The following is a 27,106-nucleotide window of genomic DNA, read 5'->3' on the forward strand; positions in this document are numbered from 1 at the left end:
AAACATTACCACTTTTTATTTTATTTATTTTTGAGACAGGGTCTTGCTCTGTCATCTAGGTTGGAGTGCAATGGCACAATCATGGCTCGCTGCAGCCTCGACCTTCTAGGCTCAAGCAAACCTCCCATTTCAACCTCCTGAGTAGCTGGGACCACAGAAGCACCCCACCACACCGGCTCATTTTCTGATTTTTTTTTTTATAGAGATAGGGACTCACTATTGTTGTCCAGGCTGTTCTCACACTCCTGGGCTCAAGCGAACCTCCCAGCTCAGGCTTCCGAAGTTCTGGGATCACAGATGTGAGCCACCTCGCCAGGCCAAGAAAACATTACCACTGACCTTACAGAAATAAATATGATAAGATATACTACTAACAAATGTATGCTAACAAATTAGATAACCCAAGTGAAATGAACATTTCCTAGAAAAGCATAAACCACCAAAACTGACTCAAGAAGAAACAGAAAATCTGAAGACCCGTACCAAGTGAAAAGAATGACTTGTAATCAAGAACTTCCCACAAAGGAAAGTCCAGGACCAGATGACATCACTAGTGAATTATACAAAACATTTAAAGAACTAGCATCAATCCTTCAGTCTTCCAAAAAATAGAAAAGCAAGGAACACTTCCCAACTTATTTTATGAGGCAAGTATCACCCTGACATTAAAAATGGACAAGGAAATTTCACATCTATTAGTATGGTTATTATCAAAAATATAGAAAAAAAATGTTGGCAAGGATGTGGGGAAACTGGCCCTTTTGTACATTGCTGATAAGAGTATAAAACTGTGCACCTACAGTGAATAACAGTATGGAGGTTTCTCAAAAACTTAAACGGAACTACCACGTGATTGAGCAACTCTACTGGATATACACATACAAAAAAACCGAAAGAAGAGGCTTGAGCAGGTATGTGTACACCCATGTTCATAACTGCATTATTCACAATAGCCAAAAGGTGGAAGCAACCCAAATGTCCATCAACGAATGAATAAACAAAATATTATATAAATACACCATGGATTATCCGGCCTTTAAGAAAAGGTATTTCCGATAACATGTTACAGCATGGAATGATCTTGAAGATATTACGCCAAGTGGAATAAGCCAATCACAGAAAAAACAAATATTATGATTCCACTTACATGAAAGTACTTAAAGTCGTCAAATTCACAGAAGAAGAAAGTAGAATGGTGGTTGCCAAGGGTTGGGTGAAGCGGGGAATAGGGAGTTAGCACGTAATGGGTACAGAGTTTCAGCTGGGGAAGATGAAGTAGTTCTGAAGATGGATGGGACTGACGGATTAATTAAATGTACTTAATGCCACAGAACTGTACACTTAAAAATGAGTAAAATGGTAAATTTTATGTTATGTATATATTATCACACTTTAAAATAATGTACAAAAACACACACACACCCCAAACCAATATCCCTATGAACAGTGACACAAAAATCCTTAATAAACCAGTAAACCAAATCCAGACATATATTAAAAAGATCCTAACCCATGACCAAGTGGCACTTATCTCAGGAATCAAGGTAGGTTTAGCATACAAAAACAAACCCAAAAAAAAACCAATCAATATAATAACACCATAGTAACAGAATAAAGGACTTAAAAATCACATGAGATCATCTCAAGTGAAGCAAGAAAAAACTTCACAAAATGCAACACCATTCCATGATTTTAAAACAACGACAAAACACTCAATAAACTAGAAATAAAGGGGAACTTCCTCAACATGATTAAAGGCATCTACAAAAACACCTACAGTGAACATCATATTTAACTGTGAAACGCTGAGTGCTCTTCTCTAGATCAGGAATGAGACAAAGATGTCTGCTCTCACAGCTTCCATTCAACATTGCACTCGACTGTCTAGTCAAGGCAATTAGGCAAAGAAAAAATAAAAGGCATTCAGATTTAAAAGGATGAAATAAAACTACTTCTATTCACTGATGCCATAATTTTGCACATGGAAAATCCTAAAGAATTCACCACAACAAATACCAGAATTAATAAATGAGTTCCGCAAGGTTGCAGAATACAGTATCAATATACAAAATGCAACTGTATTTCTATACACTAACACTGGGTAATCCTAAAATAAAGAAAATGATTTCATTTATAGTAACATAAAAAAAATAGGAAGTACAAGATTTGTACACTGAAAACTACAAAGCATCATTGAAAGAAATTAAAAGAACCAAATAAACAAAAAGACATCCTATGTTCATAGATTGGAACTTAAAACTGTTAAGATACCAATATTCCCCAAATTGGTCTACAAATTGAACACAATCTGCATCAAAATTCCAGCTAGTTTCTTTGCAAAGAACGACAAACTTTAAAATTTACAAGGAACCCTGAATAGTCAAAACAACAAAGTTCAAGAATTCACATTTCCCATTTTCAAAACTTACTACAATGCTATAATAATCAAGACAATCTGGTACTGGCATAATGAATCAATGGAATATAATTGAGATTTCATAAATAAAACCTGATATTTATGGTCAATTAATTTTTCAACAAGAGTCATGAGACAACTTAATCTTTGACAAAGGCACAAAAGTAATCCAATGGAGAAAGGACATTCGTTTCAACAAACGGTGCTAAGACAACTGAGTATACACAAGCAAAAGAATGAAACGACCCCACCTCAAGCCACATACAAAACTAACTCAATGTAACTTAAGACTAAATCTTCATGACCTTGGATTAGGTAATTATTTCTTGGAAAAGCAAAAGCAACAAAGAAAAAATAAACTTCATCAAAAATAAAAATTTTGTGCATCAAAGGTCACCATTAAGAAAGTGAAAAAAGAATCTACAGAGTGAGAAACAACATTTGCAAATCATAGATCTGATAAGAGATTTGCATCTAGAACACACACACACACACACAAAAACCCTTACAACTCAATAAAGAGACAAATAACCTAATAAAAATGGGCAAAAGATTTGAATAAATGTTTCTCCAAAAAAGATATATAAGTGGTTCACAAAAAGATGCTAAGCATCTTCAGGAAAATGCAAATCAAAATCACAAAACACCACTTCACACATACTAGGATGGCTAAAATTTAAAAAGAAAAGAAGCCGAGCATGGTGCGTCACACCTGTAATCCCAGCACTTTGGGAGGCTGAGGTGGGTGGCTCGCCTGAGGTCAGGAGCTCGAGACCAGTCTGGCCAACAGAGTGAAACCCTGTCTCTACTAAAAATAAAACAAGTTAGCTGGGTGTGGTGGCAGGCACCTGTAATCCCAGCCACTAGGGAGGCTGAGGCAGGAGGATTGAGGCAGGAGGATTGCTTAAACCTGGGAGGCGGAGGTTGTGGTGAGCTGAGATCGTGCCATTGCACTCCAGCCTGGCCAAGAAGAGCGAAACTCCATCTCAAAAAAAAAAAAAAAAAAAAAAAGATAGGAAATAACAAGTATTGGTGAGAATGTGAAGAAATTGGAAACTTCACACATTGCTGGTTGATTATAAAATGGGGCCACTACTTTCCAAGAGAGTTTGGCAGTTCCTCAAAGGTTAGTAAGTTTCCACATTACATAACAATTCCATTCCTACAAATATTCATAAGAGAAACGGAAACGTGTCCACACGAAACATGTGTACACGAGTGTTCATGGCAGCACTGTTACTAACAACCAAAAGGTTTGGAAATGATCCAAATGTCCATCAGAAAGAATGAATGAGCAATCCATTTTATGTCCATGTGTTACACCCATACAGTAAAATATTTTTTAGCTCTAAAAATGAACAAAATATTGACAAGTTACAGTATTTTGAATGAACACAGTGAGTTGGATGAATTTCAACAAAAATGAGTTCTGAAGTTCAGTTCTCAATGAACTCCAAAAATATACTAAGTGAAAAAAGCCAGACACAAAAGGCCACACACTGTATGATTCTGTTTATATGAAATGTCCCCAACAGGCAAATCCATAGACACAGAAAGCAGACTGGTGGTTGCCACAGAACGGCAGGAGAAAGAAAAAGAGAGTATGAGGTTTCTTTTGGAGGTGATGAAAATATTCTCAAAATAAATGGTGGTGATAGTTGCACAACTCTGTGAAGGCACACTTTAAAAGGGTGAACTTTACAGTGTGAGAATTCTTTCTCAATAAAGCTGTTATTTAAATGACTTGATACACAAAAATGAGTTCAATGATTATAGTCACTAAACAAAGTGAGTATATATCTAAGAACTGCAAAACACAGAGTTGTACCTAATGATCTATAATAAAAATTTAACACATACGACAATTAGTTTTAAAACAGCAATTAAAAAATATTATTATATAAGGCCAGGCACAATGGCTTACGCCTGTAATCCCAGCACTTTGGGAGGCTGAGGAGGGCAGATCACTTGAGGTCAGGAGTTTGAGACCAGCCTGACCAACATGGTGAAACCTGGTCTCTACTAAAAATACAAAAATTAGCTGGGGATGGTGGCAGGAACCTGTAATCTCAGCTACTCGGGAGGCTGAGGCAGGAGAATTGCTCAGACCCAGGAGGTGGAGGTTGCAGTGAGCCAAGATTGCGCCACTGCACTCCAGCCTGGGTGACAGAGCAAGACTCCATCTCAAAACAGAAAGAAAGAAAGAAAGAAAGAAAAAGAAAGAAAGAAGGAAAGAAGGAAAGAAGAGAAAAGAAAGGAAAGGAAAGGAAGAAAGGAAGAAAGGAAGAAAGGAAGGAAGAAAGGAAGAAAGGAAGAAAGGAAGAAAGGAAGAAAGGAAGAAAGGAAGAAAGGAAGAAAGGAAGAAAGAAAGAAAGAAAGAAAGAAAGAAAGAAAGAAAGAATATTATTTAAGACTTGACAGGTGAAAAATACCATGCTGCCTCCTAGGTAGTTAACATTCTTGGTCTTAAAAATGGAAGCAACAGCACACTATACACAGTGTTAAGGAATGATACAAAGCAGCACTACATTTTCAGGAGGGTGCTGCAAACACAAAGAGATAAGCAACCACAGAGGGGGAGAGTATGAACCCATATTTAGGTTGGTTTGATATTTTGAGTTATCACTTTAAGTAGAGCCTGTCCTTGGCAAAAATTACATATTGACCAAGAGACATACACAAAGCAGCTCAGTATTGTTCTATTGCAAAATGTCATAGCTCCAAACAGACATAACGTATTCAGTTTTTAATAAGATCTCTGTAATTTAACTTACTATTTTCTCATTAGATGCCAAATCCAAATGATACAAAAGTAACCATTAATGGTCACTGATTCTAAATTAATTAAAAACATATTTATCGAGAGTGCTATGCTCCAAACAAAATGCTCAGTGCTGAGGACAGAGATAATGGACACAATTCTTGTCTTTAAAGAACAGGATAATGCGAAAGTAGAGAAAGGGCTGGTGGATGCCAAACCAGCTTGTGGGTGTCCACGTATATGGGCAGTGAGAACAAACGTGTACACAGTTGAAGAAGTTTAAAGGAAATGGTGCTCCAGAAAGAAGATTATAGATCAAACTATTTCAAAACCAGTATTTATTTTTCAAGTATATTTATAAAACTTCAACACTTTTAGCCATTTGACTACTGGAGTTAATATCTTTGCTGCTTTTTATGATACTCCATCAACTTCATTTAAAATTGAAAATAATTTTTATAAAATATTTTATAATATTCATGTAAATCCAGCAGTTGTTAGGAGATGCACAGCTCTGGCACGAAGGTAGAAGAGAAATGAGCTTGCCAACAACTACTGAATGTCACTTTTAACCTGAAAAATGTTTAGTGACATTAAATCTAGTGTATTCAGTTGTTCAAGAAAAACAATACAGATGAACTAATGTGTTCAATTATGATTTCTAATTGGTCAGTTTACCATTAAAGAAAGAACAATTAACATTGTTGGATACATACTCATCTCTTCAGTATTTTAGGCTACTTTCTAAATATGTAATATTTTTATGCCCATAAATACAAATGAAAATATAAACAAGTCTCTGTAACTGCCATAATACTTTATAGTGCCATAAATATGGTAGGAATTCAAATAGTTATGATTATGACTTCATCTGTTTGCCAACTGTTTGGACTAAGGACTATTTACTCACTTATAAGATCAATATGGCACTTTTTTTTTTTTTGAGATGGAGTCTCACTCTGTCACCCAGGCTGGAGTGCAGTGACATGGTCTTGACTCACTGCAACCTCCGTCTCCCGGGTTCAAGCGATTCTCCTGTCTCAGCCTCCTGAGCAGCTGGGATTACAGGCACCTGCCACCATACCTGGCTAATATTTTGTATTTTTAGTAGAGATGGTGTTTCACCATATTGGCCAGGCTGGTCTCAAACTCCTGACCTCGTGATCTGCCCACCTCAGGCTCCCGAAGCACTGGGATTACAGGCATGAGCCACCCTGCCTGGCCTGGCACTTTTCATTGTTGCAACTGAAGTTTTTCATGGAATTGATATACACTTGTCACTGTACAGTATTAATCTGCCCCCACACAGTTTAGCAAAGATCTTTAGGTTTAAAATATAGATTATTTTGACAAAAACATCTTTCTGCATGCTACCTCTCATATTGCAAACTGTAGCCAGACATGTTTCTACATATGTTGCTATCCATATCCAGAAACTTGCCCGTTTGAAAAATGCAAATGAACCAACCTAAGTGCAGATGATATCTTAACTGGCAGTTAAGTACACACGCACACAAAATCTACCTAATCCTTGCAAATGAGCTTTAAAAAATCAACATGCAAGCTTTTAATAATGGAGTTTAATATCTATTTAGAAAAAGTACCCTTAATTTTTTTAAAGAGACAATAAACTGATTACTCGTGAACCCAACAAGGATACATTATTGTAATTTAAGCCTTCTTTGTTGAAAGAAGTAAAACCTGCTGCGGAGGTACATACCACCTGCTAGTTTAGAGATAAGCTCCTGTCTGCCCACTGACTCAACAAATACAGATAAAAGAAAATTATTCAACCTAACGGATAAGAGACTACCAGTGTTGCTTAAAGTTTATTTGAATAACTAAATTCAATTACTGAACTATGCTATTAACCGACATGTACTCAAAAGAACCTCTGATCAATATACAGAAAAATGAAGATGACAGACTGATTTCTTCATGATGACTTAAAACAGATTTGTCTATTATTTAACTGTTTATCATAATAAACATTTAGTAACATATATGTCAACAGCTTAAGGAAAAACATGCAAACATGGGCATTTGATTGCAAGTCACTAATTTAGAATACCTTTCATTAAACCTTGAGGTTGTCAGTTTTACTAAATATTTTTCAAAGCAATTTGGAGATGGTTACATGCAGATCTGATATTCCCTGTTAATTCAGACTAGAGAAAATAATTCCTAAAATATTTTATTATTTTATCTTTTCCTGGAAAAAGAGGAGATGATAAACAAGTGTAGGTAGTCCCCATGTATGAATACATTGTGTCTGAAGTCTGCAAATATTTTCCTGGAATGCATCTTCATTCCATGTTATGAGTAGTAAATAATTTCCTAAACTATTCAACAAAAGCTGACTTCTTAAAGTCAGTCCTCCATACCCATGGGTTCAACCAAATGTGAACTGAAAATATTTGGGGAAAAAAAATGGATGGTAGCATTTGTATTGAACAGATCCAGACATTTTTTATTGTCATTATTCCTTAAATACATAGAAAATAACGTATTTACATTTTGTAGTTTACATTACAAATAACGTATTTATATACAGTGTAACAACTACTTGCACAGCACTTATATTGTATCAGGTATTACAAGTAATCAGAGATGATTTAAAGTACACAGGAGGATGTGCTTAGGATACATGCAAATACTAAGCCATTTTATATAAGGGATTTGAGCATTTCGGTATCTGCACGGAGGGCAGGGGGATGCAGATTTTGGTATCCCCGAGGGGGTCCTGAAACCAATTCCCCGCAGATACCAATGGACAACTGTATTTAGAATATAGAGGAACAAGGTTTTCATGAGAAGAGGTTGTCCTATAATCCAAAGGTGATATCTTACAAATAGAGGGTAACCTTCATAAATGAAGGTTATTTAAGGTTTGGGATGTACAGATGATCCGTTACAAGACTGAAATAGTAGGTAGTTGTTCCAGTCCCAGTTTTCTTAGGGCATCCCCAGTGACTGCAGTTATGCTGGGCCATCAGTTTGAGCAGCCAGCAGGAAGGAGGAGAGATATGGTAAAGGGGATTGAGATAAATTCAGATGAGAGCAATATCAGTGAGCGGCAAAGGAGAACTAATACGTCTACTGAGCACTTAGCTGCTACATGTCAGGAACAGCACTAGTAACTATGGAAAGTGTACAAATATTATAATTTAATCACTCTCAAACCTCAGGAGGTAAGAGTTATCATCCTAATTTTTTACATGAGCAAACAAACTGAGGCTCAAATAAGGCAAAGTTACTCACCTAAAGTCACATTTCTTATGGTCACTTGCCTAACACCAACAGTCATTAATGCATTCAGACTGGAATGAAAATTTAAGTCAAGGTTTCTCCAAATCTCAGGCTCTAGATTAAGCACACTTGAAAGTATTCCAATTCCTCCTAAAATTGGTAGCATGGCATGGCCTCAAAAAACAACAATGCAGAATGGAGGCAAAAATGCTTTTACAAAAAATAAACAGAACTTATATAATGGACCCCAAGCCAAGAATTGGGAGAGGATTATCAAGTAAAACTTATTTTCTTCCAAAGCACTAGTATTTTTTAATCCATTACAACTTCTAAAGTTCTAGATAAAGAGCTATCTAGCATAAGCAAGCAACTTTCATTCTTAATTTTGTTGACATTTCCTTTACTAAGTATTCCCACCTAACAGATCTAATTGTTGATTCTTCCACTACCACTTGCTAGCTGTGTCACCTTGAATAAACTTCTTATAATCTGTCTTTGTTTTCCTCAATGAAAAAGAGAGCATGGTGCCTAATTTGCAGGATTCCTACACCGATGAGGGATAATTCACTACAGTGCCAGCTATAACACACAGCAAAGTAAGAAATAGAAGCCCAGCCTGGGAGCAGTGTGCTCACACCTGTAATCCTAGCACTTTGGGAGGCTGAGGTGGGTAATCACTTGAGCCCAGGAGGCTGAGGCTGCAGTGAACCGTACTCCAGGCTCACTGTACTCCAGGCTGGGCGACAGAGGGAGACCCTGTCTCAAAAAAAGAAAAAGAAAAAGAAATAGTAGCCTAGTCCGCTCCTCAGACTTCAGATGAATCTTTCTTTCTCCCCCCCCCGCTCTCTCTATGCTAGACTCTAACCTTCGTGCCCTCAAGGTACTCCAGATTTACCACATCCACAAAGAACTCAGTGCTGGCTCAAATCTGTTACTTCTCTAACGTTCCTAATCCCTGGAACTGTGTCATCGTCCCAGCCAGTTGGTCACCACATGACAATAATTCTACCTCATAAATTTCTTCTGAATAGTCTGTTGTAGCCAAGCCTGCTTACTTGAGGTCTCCGTCATGTGTTGCTTGGACTGCTGCAATACTCATATAACTGCCATTCCTTCCACCAGTCCATATATCACTCCTGTGCCCCCTCCAAAGGGCCACCAGAAGGATCTTCCTTAAAACAAAACAAAAACCCTAACCCCAACCCAAACCAAAAAAAGGAACCTGATCCCATCACTCACTTCCTCAGAAAGCTCCATTTGCTCCCAGCTGCCTAGAAAGTAAACGCAAACTTCTTGCATTGGCAGGCAAGGCTCTCCATCCTTTGACCACAACCCATCACAATATATGGTTTGCCACTTTCCAAACCTTCTGCTAGAGCTACACACAAGGTCCTATCATGAAACCAAGCATAGCTGTAAGCTGCTCTCTCTACCTAGGTTGCCCTTTCTCAGCCTGACAAATTCCTACTTCTTCAATACCAGTTCAAGTACCATCTCTTCAACAACATTTTTGAGTATTGAGATTCCTCCAAACAAAGGAAGGTATTCTGTCTTCTATTTTTACACAGAATTCTCATTCAGTGTTTTCCAGAGGCTATGAATACATCTATGAATAAGACAAACATATTCTGCCACTGAATCTTGGAAATATCCTGTCTTTCAGGGAAAAAGACAAATAAGAAATTACAACTTCCTGTAAGGAGTGTTATTGTAACAGAGTATTATGAAAGTACATAAGGAGGCCCATTCAGCCTTTAAAAAGAAGGCAATCTTGCTACATACTATAACATGAACAAACCTTGAGGACATCACGCTTAGTGAAATAAGGCAGTCACAGAAAGACAAATATTGTATAGTTCCACTTATATGAGGTATCTGAAGTAGTGAAACTCAGAAACAGAAAGCAGAGTGCTGGGTGCCAGGAGCTACAGGGTAGGGGAAAGGAAAGGTTGTTGTTTAACAGGTACAGTTTCAGATTTGCAAGATGAAACATTTCTGGAGATCTGTTTCACAACAATGTGAATATACTTAACAATACTGAACTGTACACTTAAAAAAGGTTAAGATGATAAATTTTACGTTATGTGATTTTTACCACAGTTAAGAAAAAAGGGGGGACCCATCCTAATCGTAGTCAAAAGTAGCCTACTAAATGAAATAATACTTAAGCTGAGACCTAAGTAAATATCCACCTTCTTCACCACAGCCTCATATACACAGTTAATTCTCAGTTCTCATCTTACCTGACCCATCAGCAACATTTAGCACAGCGGATCCCTTGTTCTGGAAACACCTCTTTCTCTCAGTTTCCAAACACAGTTCTCACCTGCTTCCTCACCCCACCAGCTACTCCTCAATCTCCTTTGCTGGTTCCGCCTTCCCACCCCAGTCTCTAAACATTGGAGCACCTTCGAGCTCAGTCCTCAGACTTCCTCTTTATCTACAGGCACCCCCTTGGTGACCTCAGTGAGTTTAATCTAATGCAGTGTTTTCTACCTGATTTTCATTATCATTCTTCCAAGGAAACGTTCAGACATCTTTTTCTTAACCATCCTACCTCCCATGAAATTAAATACTAAGAATTGACTGGGTTGGGTAGGGCTGAGTTTTAGTGTGATCCACTGTAATATCCAAGATTGTTTTTCATCTCCCTCAAGAACCAATTTCTGCCCCCGCACAGAGTTACATTACTCCTGTTAAGAACAGTTTAATGGTTTAAGTGCTATCTCTAAGTTGAAGACTCACATTTTGGCTCCAATACAGACCTCTTCTCTGGACACCAGGCATATATCCAACTTCCTTTTTGACAACTCCACTGGGGTATTTAATAGGCATCTAAAATTAACATGTTCAAAAACAAACCCCTGATCTTTCTCACCAGATCATGGTATCTCCCTGTTGAAAACCTTCGATGCCTTCCTTCCTATTCTGACGAAAAGTTATCGTGACAGTTGCTGCAAGGCCCTAATGGGGAGCTGACCTTTGCCTGTTGAGTTCCAGCCATACTGGCCTCCCTGCAGCTCCTCCAACATGCCAGCCCTGCTGCTACCTGGTGTTTTTGCATTAGGTGTTCCTTCCACTTAAAGCAGGAGTTGGCAAAGTAGAGCCCACTGCCTGTTTCTGTATTTTATTGAAACAAAGACCTGCGTATTTGCTTACATATAGTATATAGTTGCTTTCATACTACAATAGCTAAGTTGAATAGCTAAAACAGAGACTGTGTAACCCACCAAGCCTAAAGTATTCACTTTAGGCCCTTTACAGAAAACGTTTGTCCACCCCTAACTTAGAGTGCCATTCTCTCAGATAACCACAGTTGGCTTCACCTTCTTCAGGTCTTTGCTCAAATATGACCTGCTCTGTGAGGCCTTCCTTGAATAATACTCAAAAATCAGCCCTTGTCATACCCCCTACCCACTGCTGTCCAGCATGATCTCTCTCCTGTGCTGCTTTTCCATAGTACTTATCATCATCTGACACTCTTCATTTCACTTATCTTGTTTGTTGTCTGTCTCCCCTCGTTAGGATATAAGCTCCAACAGGGCAGAATTGTTTTGTTTGTTCCATTATCTGTAACAGTCCCTAAGACAGAATGGGTGCTCAACAAATATTTGGTGAATGAATAAGTGAATGTTAAGACCTAATAGATGCTCATGACATGAAAGAAAGGAAACAGATCCTGAGCACAGAGAACTGTATGTGTGTTCAGGCATGAAAGAGAAAGCATGGCACATTTAAAGCACTACCTTCATAACATCAAATACTGAGCTGTAGTAAACTTCACCTATTTAAGGTCTGGCTCCCCAATAAGAGTGTGTTACTCAATGGAGCTCTATCTAATTCTCCATTGTATCTCCAATGTCTATTCGATACCTAATCACTTGTACAATATCCCCAACAATATCCCAGAACCTCTGCCTAAATACATTTAGTGACCAGGTGCTTAGGACATTTTGAGATTACCTGTTTCTGTTTTGCCCGTTCAACTGAAATCTATCTCCACATAACTTTGACTAATACCTTACCTGACCACAATTAGATAGGACGTTATTTTCTGGGAACCTTCATTTTCTCACTTGTGAAAAGCAAATGCTTTTTGCTTTGCTCATTATTATAACTACAAGGGGTTTCTGTGAGTACCAAGTAAGATAATGCATGAGAAAGTGTTTCTTAACTCAAACCTCATATAATCAAAAGTGAAGAGCAGTCATGGTTATCTAAACTACCCAAAAGTCATTCTGCACAAATTTTTACTTATAGGAATAAAACCCCACTGAAAGCACATTTATATTTCTTTTTTTCTTTTTTAAAAAAATATTTAAAAAATATATATTTTTTAAAGACAGGATCTCACTATGTTGCCCAGGCTGGTCTCAAATACCTCACTTCAAGCGATCCTCCTGCCTTGGCCTTCCAACATGCTGGGATTACAGGTGTGTGCCACCATGCCCAGCCCATATTTCTCATTTTAGAAAGATACTCCAGGTTCTCTCAAGCAGTATGTTCTAATTTGTCTTAACAGAAATGGAGGATGAAGGCGGAGAGAAGGAAAGGGTAAGAAAGGCATTTCTATTTTTGTGTGTAGAAAGAACACAGAATTGAAAGTCAAGTAACGTGGTTTTAAGTCCCACCATGAGCTGTGTGATTTGGGACAGGGTTTCTTAACCTTGGCTCTACTGACATTTTGGGCTGGACAATTATGTTCTGTGCACTGTAAGATGTTTATCAGCATCCCTGGCCGGTAACACCTCTGTAATTGTGACAACACTAAAACAGCTCCATATATGCGTAATGTCTCTGGGGTGGGATGACAAATCACCCCTGGTTGGTTAAGACTTGATATCTCCATACCTCAGTTTCATCTATAAAATGAAAATATTTACCTACAGATCCAAGATCTCTTCTGGCTCTAAAAATGCTAAAATTCTACTACAAGTCAAAATATAGGTTGTTAAGAAATGCAGTCTTACTAATGGGGAACAAATTATGTAATGAAATAAGGTAAATATTTTTCTTCGGTTTTCCTTAATAAATAATAAAACATCCTTGGGTATTTAAAATGATTCATTCATAAAATCTTTTTAAAATAAGAGATCTGAATTAGACATTTCACAAGTGTCAGTATAAAAAGATGAAAAGACCATTCTAGAATCTGGATTAAAAGAGCTTGATAACCAGGACAGGCATGGTGGCTCACACCTGTAATCCTGGCACTTTGAGAGGCCAAGGCGGGCAGATTACTTGAGGCCAGGAGTTTGAGACCAGCTTGGCCAACAGGCAAAGTCCCACCTCTATTAAAAATATAAAAAGTAGTCAGGCATGGTGGTGGGCACCTGTAATCTCAGCTACTTGGCACGAGAATCACTTGAACCTGGGAGGTGGAGGTTGCAGTGAGCCAAGATTGCACCACTGCACTTCAGTTTGGGCGACAGAGTGAGACTGTATCCAAAAAAAAAAAAAACAAAAAAACAAAAAACATGATTAACAGATGCAATGCATACTTTTTGATTCAATCCTAGATTACAATTTCTATAAAAGCCTATAGAGGATATTTGTACTATAAATGGAGAATTTGAATATGAACTAAATAATAGACAATATTATCGTATTAATGTTAAATTCCTTTCGTAGGATAATGGTACTGCAGTTCTGTAGGAGAACGTCTTTGTCCTTAGGAGATTCATACTAAAGTATTTAGGAGTCAGATGTCCTGACATTTGCAACTTATTTGAAATTGTTTCAGAAAAAGTGTGTGTGTGTGTGTGTGTGAGATGGGGGGGGCGGGGGGGAAGAGAGGGGGAAGAGATCCAGCTGGTCTCAAACTCCTGACCTCAGGTGATCCACCTGCCTTGGCCTCCCAAAGTGCTGTGATTACAGGCGTGAGCCACCACGCCCAGCCTGTATACTGACTCTTAAAGCTTATTTTTAAAATATTCAATACCATGTGCAACTGTGGATAGACTCAGGCAGGGGATCACTTGTACAAGCATGCTAGTCGAGAGAATGACACAGCACCTTCACAAGTGACAGCAATTGCTCAATCTTCCTTTCCTCAACTCCCACCATCTTTATAAACTTACGAATAACCAAAGTTTAAAAGTACCTAATGAGAAAGCAAGATAAACTCTAGAATAAACACTCTGGAGCATGAGTACAATAAGACATTTTAAGTGAGAGAGATCACATTCATAAAACTTTTACTACTGTATATTGTAATTGTTCTATTTATTAGTTCCTGTTGTTAATCTCTTACTGTGCCCAATTTATACATTAAACTTTATCACAGGTATGTATATGTAGGAAAAAACAATATATGTAGGGTTCAGTACTATCTGTGGTTTTCTGCATCCTCTGGGGTTCTCAGAATCCATTCCCCACAGATAAGGGGAGACACCAGTGTATATCTAACAAAGGAAATGTGATGATTAAATAGAGAAAGTTTATGAGGAAGGATATATTAAAGATAACCTACAGTCAAAGACTTCCTCAGGTCAGAAGAACAGTATGGTAAAGTAAATAAAATACATCTCAAGAGGCAGAAGGTTGGGTTCCTTTTCTGACTCTGCTGAGCCAAGAGTCAAGGTCCTCCTCCTCCCTAAGCTGACAAGGCTTACCACCACCAGATCTCCATGGTCCCAGTTCTGAAACAAATAATCCATTTTAATCCTTAAAGTTTCAACTTTTAGTTCTACTTACTGGAATAAGGAGAGGGAAATGCAGGAAATATTGTCAGCTCTACAGATAATTGTGCTGTTTTATGAAGTATACCTTGCTAAGTAGTCTTAATATTTCTCTCCCATATTACAATCACTATGAACTGGGAGAATACAAGGTAACTGCATCATTTCTAATCTTCGATCCTCCTTAATAGATGCTTAAAATTTCTCTACCACAGGCATGTTTTATACTTCAACCATAAAAAGCTCAAAGTATTAGAAAGCAAGCAGCACTTCCTTGTTATTCTCTAAAGGTGTCAGTATATCTACACATATATCATGAACCAATTGTTTTAATGGTATAAATCATATATTTTTGGCTGACATAATTCAACGCAGAGAGTCTGGTTGCTCAACAGACACCTGACATTTTCTCAAAATTAAATACATTACATACATGTGTGTGCATGTGCACATCTAAAATATTTTAGCTGTTAACTAGGGAATTATAGGATGATCTACTGCTACTGTAAATCACCAAAATATTTCAAAATAAGGTAGACATCATGAGAAGTGTATTACTAAAAGAAAAATCAATAACATTTTCCAAGTTTTAGCACAGTTCATTCCAATATAAAACTGACCACAAAAGCAAAATACTTATAATAAACTAAGCAGTCCTCATGTTATTAATGCCAGACAGGTTTTATTTACAGAGTTACTGCTATTTCCACCATAATTAAGTCTTTCAAAATTACCAACATTTCTCTAAAGTAATTTTTTTTATTATCAATAATCATTAAGAGATTTTTAGCCTAAAATAAGACCTAAAGCAATTTCTCTTTTTGGGAAAAACTGATACACTTATGCTTTTAGGACAAAAAATAATGCCATTTCATTAAAATAATTAACATCACTCTTTAAAAAGATACTAGTTGAGAGAGTCATCAATCTACTAATATTAAACATCTAACAGGCAAATAAATACAAATTCTGTATATTCCATGACACTAAAGAAATACTGCTTAAAAAATNATTAAGAGATTTTAGCCTAAAATAAGACCTAAAGCAATTTCTCTTTTGGGAAAACTGATACACTTATGCTTTTAGGACAAAAAATAATGCCATTTCATTAAAATAATTAACATCACTCTTTAAAAGATACTAGTTGAGAGAGTCATCAATCTACTAATATTAAACATCTAACAGGCAAATAAATACAAATTCTGTATATTCCATGACACTAAAGAAATACTGCTTAAAAAATATATCATTTGGCTTCTTGGCAATGGATACCACTATGAATCAAATTACATCACAAAAAATTCTAGAGGCACTATACAAATGCTTTTGATACACAGATTTAAGCTTTCATATTTAACCCACAACTCTTCAAGACCTCTCTCTAGTTTCTGAAAGAGAATATTAAGATTTATTAGACTTGGGGCATAAGAAACCAACCAGCCTTGAATTTATAATAAGAGAAGGAAAATGTCTGATTTGTTCACCATTGTACTCATTTCTAACATCTCGCTTAGTACCTAGCACACAATAAGTTCTCAATAAAAACTTACTGAATGGTTATTTTGTTAAACTGGATCATGGCTGTTTTGCTGCTCTGACATTTTCAGTATAATGCCTATTCTTTCCATTGGAATTTGATCTAAACCATTATTTAATTTAAAACTAGTTTTTATTCTGAGAACTCTTTATTTTCTACTTAATAAAAACAACAGAAATAGCAGCCCCACCTTCTTAAAAATGTGCAGACATGAGAGTACATTAAAGTATACAAATGACAGAAAGAAAGTTAAGTAACAGATGAGACTGTGAGTGCAACTACCAACGGCCCCACAATGAGTAATACTGCACAGGTCACAGGAACAGAGGTCACCAGGGAAGGCCATGTCAGCCAAGTGTGTGTTTCCATTCCATCCCTTTGGCCAAAAAAAGGGCTCTAAACACAGCTGTTTTCAAAATGTAGTCACCACAGAACTTTGAGAGTCTTCAAAAGCTGGCAGATAATCTAAAGGTCAATCAAAATACACACTGGAGTCATATATAACAATGTCCTAAAAACAATTAGCAAGGCAAAATGCTGTGAGATACGGGGGCAGGACAAGGGGAGCATGCAGAAAAAGAACAGAAGGGGCAGAAAAGGCAACGAAATAGAAACTCCATTAAAGCTTAAACAGTGACTCAAATTTGAAAAGTCCTGCTGAATTGCATCTTCTGAGTCAGTTTTCTTAAAGCTAGAAATAACTATATAACAGAACAGTCAAATGTGAATTCTAGATTTAAAAAAAATAGTTCCCAGTGATGTGCTAGGAAGCAGTATACATTTTCCTTATTTCAATTAGATAAAAGCAAATTAAATCTTTTTTATATTTCATTTTCCTCATTGGTAAAGTTTTGAATAATTTTAGAGTCTGCAAAATTTTCCTAAGAATTATGCAATACTTTAATCTTTTAACTACTCTCATTTGAACACAGTTTGGTTTGCTTTTAATTTTAATAAAGTTTATATACTTTTAAAAGCTCATGAAAGAAAATTCTAAACACAGAAAATAGGCAGAGTATAGCCCCATCACCCCAAAATAACAGTATTAATATTTTAGTACAAGCTTATTTTCAAAATTAAGTATGCATATTTACATGTATACATGAGAGGTCCCATAGCTCTTAATTTCTTAAAGGAGTCAATGAAAGAAAAAATTAAGTATTCTAGATCTAGTCTAAAATGATGCCCACTTTATAGAGGAGAAAATGGAGTTTCAGAAAGGCAAACTGACTTGCCAAATAACAGCAAGAAACAGAACGCTGAACAGAAAGGTACAGTCTCCCAAATCCTGGGCTGAATACTCTTTCAAATACCATGAGACGTTTTCTTTCATTTCATTTACGATTTTCTTTCCATCCAACCACTGAGTCATCTCTCTATCCAACTAAGTATTATCGTGAGCCAGTATTAGGGACACAGAGATAAAAACAGTCCTGTTCAATGCCTAATGGGAATTATCAATACACATGTGCAAATGCAGAAAAATTTTTAACTGTTTTACTTGGTGTACATGCAAAATGCAGTGGGAGAATGTAGTGGTGTAAGACAAGTGCTCCCTATAGAGAAGTGGCACTTGAGCTAACCTTGAAGAATGATTTAGTGTTAGACAGGCAGAAGAGATATCGGGGAGTAGGAATGAGAATGGGAAAATAGCAGCTAAACTGCAAAAGAGCTTAGAACAGGAAGGCAGGAGATAAGACCAGATAGGTAAGTCTGGAGACCTTGAAAGAAAAAGAGTTTAGGTTTTACCTATACGATAGGAGGAACCACAAAACCATTTTACCAAGATTATTCCACAATTAAAACTTACATTTTAGAGAAATCATTCTTGTGCCAGTGAATGGCAGAGAAAAACACTAAAAAAGAAAAAAGGGTGGCGGGGAGGACATAAGCCAAAACCAGAGTAGTAATAGTGAGGATAGAGGGAAGGGGCATGAGAAATATTTAGGATTAGAATAGGTTATTCCATAAGAAAGAGAGCAAGGAGTCTAGAATAACACAGATGATTAATGATAGTGTTGCTATTCACAGAGTACCTTCATATTTTCTAGGATCTGAAATACATCTTAAACTGCTACCAAGGCTGGGCATGGTGGCTGGCTCACACCTGTAATCCCGGCACTTGGGGAGGCTGAGGTGTGCAGATCACCTGAGCTGAGGAGTTTAAGACCAGCCTGAGCAACATGGCGAAACCCCGTATCTACAAAAAAGAATACAAAAATTGGCCAGGCGTGGTGGTGCACACCTGTGGTCCCAGCTACTTGAGAGGCTGAGGTGGGAAGGATCACTTGAGCCTAGGAGGCAGAGGCTAAAATGAGCCAAAATCGCCTCACTGCACTGCAGCCTGGGTGACAGAGTGAGACTTCGTCTCAAAAACTAAAACAAAATAATAAAATTGTTACCAAAATGCCCCACACTATAGATTACCAACTATAGTTCTCAAAAAGCAATTAATGTTCAACCAAAACTGAAAATAGGAGAAATGGAAAAGGGGAAAAAAAAAGGAAATGCTGAACTATTTATGAAAAGCTGGGTTTTAACAGTACATGAAGCAGAGACTGAAAAGTCTTGGATTTGAATTTCTGACCAACAAGTCTTTCTGACAAAGAATTTAATTTCAGAAACAATTTTGGAAACCTACTGATACAGGAGTTAAGTACAGCTGGCTCTCTGTATCCATGGGTTCCATATCTGCAGATTCAACCAACTGCAAATCAAAATTATTTGAAGAAAAAATTAAAAATAAGACTACAACAATAAAAAAATACAAACAAGAAACAATATGATGTAACAACTGTTTACACAGCATTTCCATTGTATTAGGTATTATGAGTAATCTAGAGATGACTTAAAGTATAGGGGAGGATGTGTGTAGGTTAGATGGAAACACTAGGGACTTGAGCATGGCCGAGTGGTGTCCTGGAACCAGCCCCCTATGGGTATCAAGGGACAACTGTATTGTGTTGCTTTGTAAGTAATGGTTTTATAAAATATTCTTGATATAAACTTAAGTGAAAATATAATAAATAATGTCAAATGAATTTCACAATACAAATAACTGGCTTGATGCTACAGGAAAGTAAATTGTGTGCTACAACAACTACTTGTTAGTGTTTATCTTTAGAAGTAGGAAGCCTTTGGCGAGTACCTAAAATATTATTTATTTTTTAAGAGAACAATCACATCTTCAACTCAGTCCTTTAAAAGATTTCACAGACTGTTGCATCATGTCTGAAGCATTTTAATTTCTGGAAAGATTGTAAGAATAAAATTTAAACTTACTTGTGTTAGCTCTTCAGAGAAAATAAAAACAAATCAAATCTACGGTTACATATTCCATTAACTAGCTTATGGTAATCACCTCTAAAACAGTGGATTTTACTTCTCACACATAACACACACAGAGAAATAAAAAAATTGAAGCTAACAAAGGTGGGAGCCAGGTTTCTCACTAGTGGACAGACAAGTGACCTTGTAAACATACTATAAAAACAAATGGTTATAAAACACTTCGCCAAAACTCACCACAGAGATTATGGACAAAAACAATAACGTTGGCCAGGTGTGGAGGCTCACACCTGTAATCCCAGCACTTTGGGAGGCCGAGGTAGGCGGATCACTTGAGGCCAGCGAGACCAGCCTGGCCAACATGGTGAAACCCCGGCTCTACTGAAAATAGAAAAATTAGCCGGACGTGGTGGGGGCATGCCTGTAATCCCAGCTACCTGGGAGGCTGAGGCAGGAGAATCACTTGAACCTGAGAGACGGAGGTTGCAGTGAGCTGAGATCGCACCACTGCACTCCAGCCTGGGTGACAGAACTATACTCTGTCTCAAAATAATAAAACAAAACAAAAAACAGCGCTGGTCATGATGATTCACGGCTGTGATCCCAGCACTTCAGGAGGCCGAGGCAGGCGGATCATGAGGTCAGGAGTTCGAGACCAGCCTGGCCAATATGGTGAAACCCCATCTCTACTAAAAATACAAAAATTAGCAGAACATGCTGGCAGGTGCCTGTAATCCCAGCTACTTGGGAGGCTGAGGCAAAATAATCGCTTGAAATTGGAAGGCGGATGTTGCAGTGAGCCAAGATTGCGCCACTGCACTCCAGCCTGGGCGGAAGAGCAAAACTCCATCTCAAAAAAAAAACAACCAATAATGTCACCTACTATCACCTACTGTCAATACGAGCTTAACAACAATTTTTATATCAGCTGTGACTGAAAAATGTGATAACACTAAACAATAAAAATTCCTATGATAAGGAGAATGAGAAATACAAGCTTAAAAAAAAGGAAGTAAAACTCCCTAGAAAAAAAGGGAGGAGAAAAACATTTACTCTTTTGAAAATGAAGCACAACTCTCTTAGCTGTACCTCTGTAATCTAGTATTGTGACTGAAATGTCCTCACGTCTGAATTTTCCAGGTATCTGAAGCCTACTTCTCCATCCGTCCAACTTTCTTCTTCTTCTTCTTCTTTTTTTTTTTAAGGAAAACCTTACTAAAATACATTAAACATTCCTGACCCTCCTTAAGCAGACCATACTGGAACCTCTTCTTGACTGTGACATCATTGAAAACACAGTTATCCTCTCAGGGCCATGAAACACATAAAACTGTTTCAAATCACCCTACACAAATTGGCTAGTGTGATTTGGTTGAGTCGGCTTTTAAAGCTTTCCTGTCCCCTCCTTGACCACTAAGCTGCTACTGTCACTTCTCACTATTGTCAAATGCTTGTCTCTAAGAGCTCATCACCTTGTGTTTAGACTGCCATAACACCATTCTAATTTGATAGGAAACCTAATATTGAAACTTGTTTGAACTATATTTTTTTTAAGTTTAAACACGAATGAAATGCATGAGCTTTAGTGCACCGAGAGCGCTTAGTGAGTGGAGTAGTGCATGAGCTTTAATGCATGTATGAAGGTGTTCTGAAATGGTTCAATCTTATGTGTTTACTTCTTATGTCTCTCTGTGGTTCCATATAAGGAAAATTTCCAGGAAAACTGAACTCCAGATTTGAGATTCTACTAAATCTTTCTTAATATTTTCTTATTAAAAGCAAAAAATGCCCTCCTTCACGCTCAAAGTAAATGGTATATGATATTGTAGGCAGTAAGTATAAAAATACTTAAGTATATGGACTTATTTTTCTATTAACATTGAAACCTTTTCCTTAAATTGCTAAAACATTACAACATTTGTTTTTCTAACACTGAAATTGTTTTCAAAATTTAAGCTAACAATATTACTATGCTGTATAAAGCTGTCACAACCTACGATTTCACTAAAACCACATTCACAGACACGCAAAAGGTACTCCCTTCATGCCAAATTACATTCATTCTAAAACTGAATGGCCAGGTAATTACAAGGTGAGACTCCAACCATTAGATTAACTCACAGACCTAATTCCCAAAGGAGATATATATATATATATATATGGATATATATGGATATATATATGGATATATATGGATATATATGGATATATATACAGATATATATATATATATGGATATATATCGGATATATATAATTCTATCGGATATATATATATAATACTACCCAGATAACGGATATATACCATCACTAACACATAATAACACGCGATATATACGAATATATACTGGATATATCATAACCTCACTACTATGGAACTATATATATATATCCCCTAACCATGCAGTACTGACTATATAAACCCCTAATATGGAATATATACTACTACAACTATTCCTCAACACCTGGATACTATATTCACTACCTACTAAAATTAGGCTATGCTGATTCTTTAATTCCCTATTTTATTTCATCTACTTTCAACTGATTTGGGAAATTATTTCATTTTCTTACTCTAAAGCCTTTTAAGGGTCTTTTTTTAAAAATTTACCAAATCACAGTAATTCATAAACCACAGGTCATGGATTCAAATCACTAATAGTTAACTAAAAGCTACTCATTTGATATTCACTCCACACTCATACTAGGATTGCTGTATTTTGGGAAAAGAATAACATGAATTTTAACATAAACCTTAATTATACACACTGACAGTATTACAATTTTAATCCATTTATAATTAACACTTACTACCAAAGGGGAAAAAAAGAGACAGGAATGAGGTAAGTTAAGGAAGTACAAATTAATATGCTTTTATTTTATGTGACTTAGATATATTACAGCAGGACCAACTCTGGGGCTCTAAACTTAAAAAAAAAAAGCAATGAAATCTTGAAAGCACTTCTGACAAAATAATACATCCAGAAGGAACATCCACATTAAAACAGGAACAAAGCAAGGAGTTCATAATGTTTATCAGATCACAGTATTAAATGTCACTTTTGGGAATATTAATTAACAGCACTAGACAGCTAAGAAAAGTATTTCCTCAGTTAATATGAAATTTCCTTCCCAAAACTTACACTTTAGTATTTTCTAAAGACAAACTTAATAAATAAGGTATTCATTATAGTATTAATGTACAAAGGTATTCCTTATGGATAAGGTACATTTCATAATTGTTAAGTTCTGTAAGATGCACAGGATACCTGGTTCAGATTTCTACTGACCCCCTGGAGGGATTACAAAGGCCTGACTCTTCCCGTTGTGCAAAGAACAGAACCAATTGGTACGCACTTAGGAGGCCAAAGGAGTTTACATTAGCCATGCAGTAAAGAGTGAAGAATTCTGACAGGGGGTTGGTTAAAAATCAGAGTAAGTTATTTAGAGCAGCTGTGAGAGATTACGCTCTTTAATAATAGAACAGACTCTTGTGTGCCGTGGAATGATTTTGAAGTATTGCTATTCAAAATCAAAACTGGACAGCTTCTCAAAGTCCCTTCCAGACCCAGAGACCAAGAACATTTACATCCAACAATACTAGTGAGAACCAAACACATCTTTTCTGAAAAACAGTATCTTTACTTACTTAATTGGAGGATATTAACAAGGTGGCTTTCTATGCAGTTCTGTGTTTTGCTAGATATCTGGGTCTTTTTTATCTGCATTCTCCTTGCTTCTACTGAACCGGAAGTTAACAGCTTTCACTGTTCAAATATTAATTTTTAAACCAACCCCTAATTACAGTAGGGCCCCAAACAGATTTACCTAACTAGCTACATGACCTTGGGCAGTCATTTCTCATAAAATGAGAGGCCTGGACTAAGACTCACTAGAATGTAAACACCATGTTCTGTTCACCACTCTACTCCCTGCCCCGGGACAGGAAGGCATAAGAGAAAACCATTGCTATCCCCAAACTACAAATATAAAAAAAAACTTAAGTCAATTTTTTCTTTTCTAATCAATTAGATTTTATTGTTTTCCCAATTTTTAAAGAAGACAATGAAACTGAAATTTCCTATGCAGCAAATAGAAATGGATATAATTTAAAATAAGGTTCTGTTTTAGAAATAAAAGGGTTAACTATATAATAGCTGACAATCTTCACCCAGTTTACTCTTTTCTTCCTTCCCTTTAACCCATTACTGTGTCCTATTCCTTTTTCCTTGAAAGAGAGGCCAAAAGAGTGCAGGACTTACAGCAAAAGGGCCTGAGTACTAGCCCCACCTCTTCTATTAACTGACTCTGTGGGGACAAGTCACTTCCCCTTTGGGGCCTGAAAGGCTGCATTTGTTAAACAAGGGAGCTGCACTAGTTATTAATTTCTAAAGTATGCTTCTTTTTTAAAAATCTGATTCACCTTATTTTCTATCCATTATTCGATTCCTAATGCCTTGATTGGTGCTCACCACATCATTGCACAGTAGCCTCAAAATCTGTCTTTCCCTCATTATTTTTCCTTACTATCCATAATGTTACCAAACAAATTTAATCCCAAAACCATGAGTTGAGCAGAGTGAAAAGCACACTGGCTTTGAAGTTAGAGACCTGGGTTCACAGCCTCTGCCACCCACTACATAATCGTATCACTAAAATGGCTACGTTAACTCTCTCACCAAGGGTTAAATAAACTGTATAACGCACCTAAGACAGGGCCTGACACCCTGTAGATGCTGGATAATATTTATTGCCTTTCCCTATTTCCCAAGATCAAGAGCCTCAGTTTCCCACTGCGTACACCAAGGATGACCAAGAAGTTGCATAGGTGGCATGCATTAAGATTTTTAAACCACAGAGGCACATTCTGCGTTAAATGTTCCCAAAAGGCTCCTGGCTGTCAGGAAAGTGTCAGCCTGCCAACCTCTGCCAACACGCTTCCTGGGTAAAGCAGCCTCAGTCACCAGCTCCTCTAGAACTCTAAAAAGTAAATAGTGCAGCCTCCCTCCCCCAGGCCAAATCCACAGGTCTAGGAGAAATGAGGACTTGATGCACTGCTTCAAAAAGATGAAGATTTTATGGATTTTAATTTACCGCAAACCAAACTCCTTAGCCTGCCATTCACATAAGAAGCCACTCCCAATTCTTTGTACTTACATGTACTGGCAGTAAGCTAAGGTTAGCGCTAATGTTAACATGAATGCACCAAGCATTGTAATTTAAATTGATTTTCCAATCACAGGAAATTAAAAGGTATGACAAACGAAAAAAGAATCAAATCTGTCACATAACGATACACTGAGCTTTGCAGTTATACAAACACCTTCTGAAAAAGCAACGGCTTTCTTCTTGATTTCAAAACTGGGTCAAAACTAGAAGGAACAAGGGAGGAGTGATAGGAACTGGCAATGAGAAGCTCATTTCTTAAAGTGACTTAAGTACGGTTACTCAATTATATGGGAATTTTTAAAAATTCCCAAACTAGGAATAATAACAATATTTATTTCCAAATACTAGTCAACGATACAGCTGAGTTAGCGGGTTACAGGGGCAATCTAGCAACTCTGTCAAAGTGTGGAAGCCAAAGAAATCTTGTGCAGAAACCTTTTTTTTTTTTAAATGCCACCTTCTTGCTCAAGCTACTTCAGCCCCAGGAACTGTTGCAAAAGCATACAATTAAAAGGATATAAAACTGCTCAGGAAAAAGTCTTTCAGAAGGCTTAGCTTCTCTAAGCTTCCAAATTCGTATCTCTACCTAATAATGCAATCCCAATAATTTGAGATCTGTGCTTTTCTGTGGTCAGGTCAAGCTGCTCTACCGGCCCCTGAAATGAACTACCCAACGAATCTGACCAAAATTCCTGCCATGAGCTATGTTTCTGCAAAGTAATTATTCAAAAGCACTGCTGCTTCTGGTTGATCTTTTTTCTTCATTGTAGAAGAGTCCGTTTTCTTCCCCCATGTTCCTTGCTCACACCCCAAACTAAACAGGCATAGTTTTCTCCACCTAGACTTGAGGTCTCTGATTAAAGCCATTAGCCTCAAGACTCCTCCTCCACTTCCATTGGGCTCCCACCCTGTTCCGTGCCCCTCTGCATAGCACCTCAATATGACTACAATCTCTTTCCCCAGTCTAGTTTTCTCTCATTTCTGACCTTACCGATGACCAGTACTCCCTCTTAACCCAGACCTGGTCCCAGCTCTATCTTCCAATTCCAGTTCCCACCCCTGCCCAGGCCTCCCACCTCTGCCCTCTCAGTGCAATCCCCACTGCTCTAATACCTGATCTTATTCAAGTCCAGTGCCCACATCCCAGACTTTATTCAAGTCCTCATTCCTGGCCCCGGCTCCTTCCCTCTTCATTTTAAATCCTACTCAATGTCCCCTCTTTCCGATCCTTGACTAAAACCCCAACCTCATTCCTAACCCCAACAGTTTTCCTGTGATCCTGTCAAAGACCACTACTCCGGCCGGCCCACACCACTTTTTCTGACTCTGAACCTGGTGCCTCCGCCAATCCTTCACTGAAACCTCGTGCCACAAAATCTCCGACCTAGCCTAGTGCACCAGTACCCCATTTCCGACGCCCTACTGCACGCATCCTTCTCACTATACGCTCAAGTGTCTGTCTTCCCATCTCGGATGATAGCCCTGGAACCTCCTCCCCATCGTCGGCGTGCATAGCCAGAAGCCTAAGGGACCCCTCCTCACCCCAACCCACAGCTCTGCTCTCGGCATCCCTAATTCCCTTTTACACGCCTCTCCTAAGGGTCCCTCTCCCCACTTAACCCCAATCAAGTGACTTCGGTCCCCAACTGGAGCCTGGGGCTTCTGTCTCCGCCCCGCCCCCACTAAAGCCCCCGCCGAATGCCCTCTTCCCACACCAAGCCCAGCGGGGTGTGTCCCCTCCCAGTAACTCCAGCCCAGTGGCTTCCCACAGAGGTCTGGTGTTGCCCCTCCTCACCTCCGCGTCCACCACCTCGTGGTAGGCGGGCGGGGGGTCGAAGCCGCCCCCGCCTCCGGTGCTCCCGCCGCGGGAGGGGCCGCCGCCGCCGTCACCTCCGCCGTCGCCCCGCGGGCCCCCGCCGGGCCCGGGGCTGGGGCCGCCGCCGCTGTCCATGGGCTCGTAGCCGCCGTAGTCGAGGCCCGGCCGCTCGTTGGTGAGCAGCGCCACGG

The 27,106-nt window shown here is 38.1% G+C and overlaps 1 protein-coding gene across 1 annotated transcript in view; it reads right to left on the bottom strand.

Moving 5' to 3' along the window:
- Window positions 1-27,106, bottom strand: part of USP24 (ubiquitin specific peptidase 24) — a 150,815-nt gene that overhangs the window by 118,482 nt on the left and 5,227 nt on the right. Inside the window, 1 exon segment of the mRNA XM_017869403.1 lies at window positions 26,895-27,090. Within this exon segment, the coding sequence (XP_017724892.1) occupies window positions 26,895-27,090 (196 nt within the window).

This window comes from Rhinopithecus bieti, unplaced genomic scaffold (assembly GCF_001698545.2).
Source record: "Rhinopithecus bieti isolate Rb0 unplaced genomic scaffold, ASM169854v2 scaffold_4916, whole genome shotgun sequence".
NCBI classification, from domain to species: Eukaryota; Metazoa; Chordata; class Mammalia; order Primates; family Cercopithecidae; genus Rhinopithecus; species Rhinopithecus bieti.